Source organism: Rissa tridactyla, chromosome 8 (genome assembly GCF_028500815.1).
Source record: "Rissa tridactyla isolate bRisTri1 chromosome 8, bRisTri1.patW.cur.20221130, whole genome shotgun sequence".
Lineage (NCBI taxonomy): Eukaryota > Metazoa > Chordata > Aves > Charadriiformes > Laridae > Rissa > Rissa tridactyla.
The window spans coordinates 27,808,172-27,816,232 of record NC_071473.1 but is presented as its reverse complement, the minus strand read 5'-3'; the positions used below and the strand labels follow the sequence as shown (position 1 = coordinate 27,816,232).

The following is an 8,061-nucleotide window of genomic DNA, read 5'->3' as shown; positions in this document are numbered from 1 at the left end:
GACCGAGCTCCGTGGAGGGGACTCTGATAAATCGCGATGTCGCTGCGCGGGGCCCGGCCGGGCCCGGCCCCGGCGGCGGGAAGGCGCCGCGGTTGCCGTGACGACGCCCCGCTGCCCCCTTCGGTTGCTATGGCAGCGGGCGAGCCAATCGGCGGGCGCCGCCGCGGGTCGGCGGGGGGAAGGCGCGGGGGAAGGCTTTGCCGGTGGCGCCGCCGGAAGTGCCGTTGGGGGCGGGGCCGGGCCCGGAAGCGCGGCCGGCGCGGCGGGAGGGTCAGGGCACCTCGGCGGGGCGGCGGGAGAGCGGACGAGACGGCGGCTGGGGCCTGCTGGGGCCGCTGAGGTTTCTGGGTCCGGGTGCGGCGGGGCGCGGGCGGTTTCTGCCCGGCCGGAGCGCAGAGCGGGGACACCCCCGCCCCTTCCTTCCTGCCGCCCCTCCCCCGCGGCGGCAGGCCCTGCACGGGAAGATGGCGGCGGCGGCCGGAGGCGGCAGCAGCAGCAGCAACGGCGGCGGCGCGGGGGCGGCGGGCCGGCCCGGGCTGTGAGACCCGCGGCGGGACGAGGCGGCGAGCGGCGGAGGATGAGCCTGCTGTGTGCGCAGTATCTCCGGTGAGGGCCGGCCGGGAAGCGGCGGGGGGTGCGAGGGGGGGAGTCGCCGCCTGCCCTGAGGCGAGGCTGCGGCCAACGGCCCCGGAGGCGGCGGGGAGCAAGGAGGGACGGCGTCCCCTTAGGCGTGGGGAGTCCCCGCAGCAGCAGCGAGGAGCTCGGGGCTGCGAGGGGGATGTGACCGGGGCGGGTGTCGGGGACCCGGCCGCCACGTTACCGAGCCCCGCAGCGCTGGCGGGGAGCGAGGGCCGAGGCGGGATGGAGCCGCGTCCCTGCGGGCGGCTCCGGCGGCCGCTTGGCTGAGGGCGGCCCGGCGCGGCGAGGGCTCCTCAGCAAGGTCATGCCGTGCCTTGGGGCCGCGGGGAGGGCAGAGGGGCGCACCGGCTTCCCTGCCGGCATTCTCCAGCCCCTCTCGAGTAGGTGCCGTGATAACCCTCCGCTGCGGAGCCGCTGCCAAGTTTGACCCCGGCGGTGAAGCGAAAACCGGGCTCGCAGCCCCGTGAGGTGCTCTGGGAGGACGGGAGCAGCAGGAGCTGGGTCTCAGCCCTCGCCAGGCAGCCCGCGGCCTGCTGAAACCCCTCTGCCGCGGCTTGTGCAGTTGGTGGGTTTTGGGGACGGTCAGCTGAGCGTTTGGGAGAGAAGGGAGTCTGCCGGGGTTGTGCTTCTTTGAAACGCTCCACTGAACGGAAACGCTCCCAAGCCCCTGAAGTCGAGAGCACTAGATGCTGCACGCTGATATGAGCAGAACTTTGATAGGCTCTTGGGTGAACTTATCTTTTGGATATGAAATGCTCTTTCTCTCCTCATTTTGTAAAGCAGCGTTGCGAGATACAAATGGCTTTTCAGCAGCTGTAAAATGCTAAATAGAGCATTGGCCATGACATGTTGCCCCCCCTCCCAGTCCTTCCAGAGAACTTCATGTAGATAAGCCAAAAGGGCAAGTGCTCTCTTTCTGAAGAGTTCAGGGCTTGGGAAGGATTTCGAAGGAGTGAATTCAAGGAAGCTTTTACATTTCCAAAACACTTTCTATCCAGGGTTCTGAAACACTTCAGCTGTCTCCCCTTACTGATTCTCCAAATCATCCTCTTCCTCCTCATCTTGTCTTCTGTCTCTGTCTGCCTCCCTCTGGTAGTCCAGATCCTGTCTCAAGGTTAACCTTTCAAAAAAGAGAGGAAAAAAAGAAGTCATCCTTTTATCTAATAGTAAGTTTATGAGCCTTTTTCTCTTCCAGCCTGCTCATCTATGCTATCTTAGAAACTTCTTTGCCCTTTTTTCCTGTTACATTATGGAAAAAGCTCTTAAATGGCTTATTATTAGCTCTTCTCTACCAGTAAAATACTTGGTTTTGTATAGTAGTATATGTCTTAACAGTATTGTAACCTCTTGCTCCTCTCTCCCTCCCCGTAACTGTGGGTCTTCAGCTGCCTTGCATCGTTAAAAGGCTTAAGTCACACTTGTCCTGCCCCAGTCACTTTCCTGCACCACTGGACTCTTACTGTTCTGTGTTCTGCTGTACCAAGCTGGAGACCCTCCTTACCTGCAAGCATGTGGGCAGTAATCACCTATTTCTCCCAGCTTTGTTCCTCCAACACTCATCCTGGGCCTTTATCACTTTTTTCTGACTGCTTTGTTCATGTTGTGCCTAATACAATGGGACCGAAGCATCTGGGCACTAATGTAGTACAAGTAATGAGTCCTGTCTGTTACCAACAACCTTATCTCCTAAAAAAAAAAACAACCCACACCAGAACAATCCCCCTCCCAAACTTTTCACACTTCGTAGTTGTCAATCTTCACCTTCTCCCTCTAAAAAACATTTGTGTTTGTTCCTCTGTGTAGAAGGTAAGCTCAGGGACAGTTGCCTTAAAAGCTGTGAAATGCTTTTTACATCCACAGAGTGTATTTTTAAATTTTGATTTGCGTAGGGCAGAAATTGAGCTGCGGATTACTGCAGCCCAAGCTCATAAAGAAAACTGGGAATAGAGCCTCAAAGTCTCAGAGCCAGTTCTGTTAGCCCTTAAGGAGGGGGGCATCCTCTTTCTTACTTTAACACTATAAGCTCAATCTGAGTGTAATGATGAAGGAATAAATAGACAAAAGTGTAATAATATGAAAGGGCAACTTAACAAAACCTTGTGCCAAATGAAGATGTGGAGCAATTAGTCCCTGTTAGTTTTCATCATCTTAAAACTAAGGAGGGACAGAAAAGTTTTTGTGATAAATCCTTCTCTGTGTATTTGAAGTTTAGGCAGAAGAGAGCTGAATTTCTAAGGTGACCATGTAATGGTTGAATAACTAGTGAAATAATGACTCTGCAAGAATTGAGACGCTGAAAAAATGAGCAGGGAAGAAAGGACTTCTAGCCGGACTGCCTTAACTCCTCCACTACCAGTCTCTCACTTTCTGTATGAATGTATGTGAATCAACTGTTTTACAATGCAGTCCTTAAAAGATTGTGCCCCTACAATCAAAATGCAAGAACTGAGAAACACCTGAGACTCCTACAGAGGTCCTCCAGAATGAACAAAGAAGGTCAGACTTCATGTGCCAAGTCTTTTAAAAGTTGCAGGAGAGTCCTTTTTTAAGTCATCTTTGTATGTTGTAAGAAAGCATTCAGATTTTTGCTTTCCTAGTCTTATTATCCTTTTCAAGGTCACCTTTCAGGAGTACTGGGGTGTATTCTGCCCCATCTAGTTTCTTAGATACTTCTCTCGGGTCATTGTTTGAGTCACTTCTCAAAGCCATGTATTACATCTGGTCAGGTGAGTAGACCTTTCAGAAGGTTCTTTCAAAGAGCTCTTAGGAAAAAGAGGCATGGTTCACGCCTCTGTCTTCAGGTGAATGTGTTCGTTTCATCTGGTTAAAAACTTGTACCCTTACCATTTGTGCTGCTTTGGGAATCTACAAGTACTCCCCACAAATCAAATTAATCTCGTGGGACAGTCATCTTACGGTAAACATTTCATGTATCCTACTAGGTACAGAAGAAGTCACTTTTAAGCAAAAGATCACTACCGATAGGATTTCTAACATAATAGCACAGAAAACTTCTGAGTACATCCTTCTCATAAGACCGTATCAAGCTTTAATCCACACTTGTTCACTTTAAGGAAATGATCTTCATTGCCAGTTTTATATGTTAATATTTAAACGTAGTTAACTTGGATTCAAAAGTTTAGCAGTTTGACTGAGATATGACTGTCTCAATTGCATTTCACAAAGAGGTGAACTCAAGTTACTAGTTAAATGTGGCATTACCCTGGTAAATTGTGGCTTTTAGCATTCTGTAAACATAGAATAAAAAGCGCTTGAATTACAGGCTTGGACACCACTTAGAAATTCTAGTGCTGACAAACCAGTAGGTTGTTTCCTGTAGTCTTATGATGAGGCTATAACCAACTTCATTAAAGGTTTGACTGCTTTAATAATTTAAATTGTGGCTCTCTTTTCAAAGACTCGTCAGTAGCACCATTAACTTCTGCATCTGCCGTGTCTCTTCATGGTTGCTGCTTTGCTGTCTGCCAGTCCATGACGCACCTCTTGCAGTGTTTCTTCACTGTTAATGGAGGAGGGTAGAGCAGAGGTAATTAAGTGCTGCAGTCTGTGTGTGAGCATGTTCTGGTACCGATTCCTGATTGGGATGATGTAGAGTTTGTCAGTGCTGGAAAGGCACAAACCAGAATACTGTTTGAAACCTGGGGTGAATCTCAACAGGACAGGCAAAGTTATTTCATTATCTTGGGCTTATATGGAGGAAAAAGTTAGTAAATATAGCTCCAGTGTTAATAGAGAATCTTGTAATGTGTGCCTGCAGCGTGCTGCTTGGAGTTCATAGGATCACAAGGTAACTTGGGCCGGAGGTGACCTCAGGAGATCCCTGTCCAGCCTCCTGCTCAAAGCAGCTCTGGGGTCAGACCACGTTGCTCAGGTCTTGATCCACTCCGGTCTTGAAAATCTCCAAGGATGGAGACAGCTCAGCCTTTTGGGGCAGCCTGTGCTACTCCTTGACTGTGCTTGTGGTGGAAAAGATTTTCTTTACATCAAGTCTGAACCTCTCATATTTTAACTTATGCCCATTGGCTCTCATCCTCCCACCACATGGCATTGCGGAGAGCCTGCCTGCATTTTCTCAATGCCCTCCCCGCAGGCGTGCAGCTGCTGTGGGTGCCCCAAAGCCTTCCCTGCCCCAGGCTGACCAAGATCCGAACGCAAGTGCTTCAGCCACAACCACCCTGGGGGCCTCTGCTGACCTCGCTTCAGTTGATCCACATCTTTCTTGATTTGTCTTGATACCTGAACAAGACCAGTCAGTTTCGGGAAGTATTCCCTCCAGCTTTTTTATGTTCTGAAAGGATTAATGCTACTTTCATACATTGTTCACTCATGAATTTTAAACAGGGGAGGAGTAGTGGAGAGATCAAATACTGTATTGGCCTTTCAGGAGGCACCTCTTAGCACAGTGTTTTCTTTGGGGGAATATAAAGGGGAAAGCGTTCCTTCTTCTTTTCTCTTTTTTTTTTTTTTTTTTTTTTCCCCCTCCATACAAGGTGTTTTTGGCATTTGATAACTAGAATTGTTGCCAGTATTTAGTATGAGCAACACTTCTTATCCCTCTGCAAGGGTGAGGGTAATGGTTTAAAAAGGCAAATAAGATTGATGATGATTGCTACTTACTACTGATCAACAAGCTTTTTGTGGTGACCTAGGAAGTGAAAAGAATTACAATTTAAAAAGCATTAAGCAGTTCCCCTCTGAGCTTTCTGCTGAAGGAAATTCATCTTGCTGAGAGCCCTAGGACACACACCATGCCCCGCAGGTCTCTGGCAGATTCTCTCCAACCCCAGCCATTACAGCATGGTATCTGGGTCAGCTAGGCAGTGGTAGACAGCAGCTATTACTTGCTCCCTTCCTGCTGTCATGGAGAGTTGGATTATTGAGCATCTTCCTGCCACCCAGGGACAACTTGTGCTAACGTCACAGGTTGGCTGGGTGTGCTATCATAGCTCTGATATAGGCTTTTTTTCAAGCCTAGGTTCCAAAGGAAACGAGGCTTATGTGAATGTACTGCCTATCACTTTTTGCTCCCCTTTCTCAGATGGCTTTGACAGATTTTAACCATCTTCTACAGAGGGACAGAATTTTCAAAGTTGATTGTTGCCATTGACTTTATGAAAGTTAGCTGGTTAGAAGAGCGATCCAAATGAAGTGTGCCAGTTGAGAGAGAAGCAGGTAGAGCTCAGCCGGTGTAAATTAGCTCATGCAGAGCTTCATGTCAGCCGTGGTACATGTGCTTCTCTGTGCATGGAGTTTGAGTTTGCTCCTCGGTATGGAGTTTGAGTGCAGTTGGCGCAGTATGTTAAAAGAGTGGATAGATACACATCCTTATTAGTGAGGATTTGAATGCGTGTACGGTTTAGCAGGTGGTGGGAACGTTTTCCTGCTGGAGGGACTGGCAGGAAGGTGACTATGTATGAATGTGCCGGAGGGAAGAGGGCTGCAGTAATCTGAGAACTTGACCCTTCTTGTTTAGTACTTGGCAAAAGCTTGGCCATATAGACAATGGGTGTGTTTTAAACTTGAACTGTGCCCAATAGACCTGTCCTGCTCTTCCTTTCACCCTTTCCTGCTCAGCCCTGATTTGATGGTGTAAGTTTATGGCCAGGTCTTCAGTGAACTGGACGGGAGAACTATGCTAGGTTAAAGCTGCTTTTGTTTTGTTTTTTACCCACGGAGTTTAGCCTGAGTTGGTTTCCTGACCCCATTCGTCATGTTACCACACGCATGTGCTGACAAAAGGGGTGAGGTTGTGTGTGATGGGAATGAGGCACTAATAGTAAGGGCAGGGTGGGACTGCTTCTTGTAGCGATAGCCCTCATTATCATTAAAGTGCTCACTGACCCATAACACTGGTAAATAATGCCCCATTTCCTAGAATATAGGAACCCCTGAGTGCCCTGGCATAGCGGGTATCACTGTCACAATTAGTACCCCTGTTATCAGTCTGGGCTGAGACTCTCCTTTTTTTTTTTTTTTTTTTTTTTTTCCCTGCAGAACAGAGTTTATTGTGGATGCTGTTACCGTGCTTTCTTTGTGCTGTGCTTTGAGGTTACTTGCAAAACAGTGTTCCAGTGACCTAGAAGTGCAGGTTAGTGTAAGTAAAGTTACAGCTGTGTTTATTTAATTTTGATGGCAGGGACGATTCTTGTAGCCATTAGTTCTTGTTCTAACCTGCATATTTGTATGTAGCTTGATCTTTATTGAAAAGGAGAAGGTTCTGTTGTGGCAGTGAAACCAGGCGATGCTTATCTGAAGTTTTGATGGAGCACTTAATCTGTACCAAAGCATTTTGAGGAGGCTGAATATAGAGGTTTGGAGGTATTTTACTGAGTTTGTTTCATTTCAGTGCATGGTAGGAAGACACATTTGCTTGGTGAATGCTTAGCTATTTTATTTAAGTACTCAATATAAAGTATACTGTGATGTTCAAGCTACTTGTAACATCTGTTTTTTCTGTCCTAAGAGTGCATCTTCTATATAGCAGTTTCGTAACAAGTACGCCTAGCTTGCTCCAGTGAGATGTTCTTGCCTCTAAATAAGCTGATCTGGACACTGAATTGTATCACTAACTTTTACCTCAAGCAACTTAAAAGCTATAAGTCAATCTGTGTGGAATGCGAAGCTGCCCATGCTTTTCGTTTTGCCACATTGGCTATTGCACACGTTTTCGGCTGTCTTGGTGCTTCCCACTTAAGAAAAGGCTGGCTGCAGCCATTGCTCAGGATCGCTTGGGTTGATGGGAGAAGGCAGTGACTTGATGGATAGATGCCTTGGCATCTTCCCTGCCCTGCTTAGCCAGCAAAAATCAGTAGGGAAGAGGAGCAATTGGAGATGCAGTGCATGGTGGCTAGGGAAGGAGAGGACAGTTTGCTGTAGTGTCGTGTCTGATTTTGTTGGATGAGGAGCTCCTGGCAGTTATAGAGTCTTAAGTGTCCTTCATCACTGCCATTCTTCATGTTGCGATCTTCACAGCAGCAGAGATTCACTAATAGGAGCAGACTCCCTGGAGTAGGAATGGTGGAAGAGCAGTTAAGTAATGCAGCTATGATGTATAAGGGGTATATGTGGGAGGACATTAGTTATTGCTTTTGTTACTGTGAACTTGAGGCTTGTCCTCATCTCACTTGAAAACTGCAGGGCTACTGTCAAGCGGGGGGGAATAAAACCACAGATTTGTTTCCTTAAAATCATTAGCAGAATTGCATGCTTTGGTCCTGTACTTCTTAAACTTTTTAATGTGTTACTAGGGAGGTCATAGATTTCAGTGGTGTTTGGTAAAATGTAAGTTTTTTCTGTGCTCAGGGAGGGGTATAGCATCTTAACTCCATTTCTCCATCTTACTGCAGTGAAAAGAACAGAGGGCTAACTTAATGTTTATTGTGGAGTGACATGAGGAATCAC

At 48.1% G+C, this 8,061-nt stretch overlaps 1 protein-coding gene across 9 annotated transcripts in view; it reads left to right on the top strand.

Annotated features, from left to right (window-relative positions):
* The first annotated feature begins 247 nt into the window (after positions 1-247).
* Positions 248-8,061, top strand: part of SMG7 (SMG7 nonsense mediated mRNA decay factor) — a 54,330-nt gene continuing 46,516 nt past the window's right edge. For 6 of the 9 annotated variants that reach the window (XM_054211420.1, XM_054211421.1, XM_054211422.1 and 3 more), the window contains exon 1: positions 248-606. In XM_054211420.1, the coding sequence (XP_054067395.1) occupies positions 578-606 (29 nt within the window). In that variant the 5' untranslated portion in view covers positions 248-577. Of the gene's footprint in view, positions 607-6,654; positions 6,749-6,774; positions 6,979-8,061 lie in introns of those variants that run through there. The other 3 variants (XM_054211416.1, XM_054211418.1, XM_054211417.1) reach the window with 3 other exon arrangements.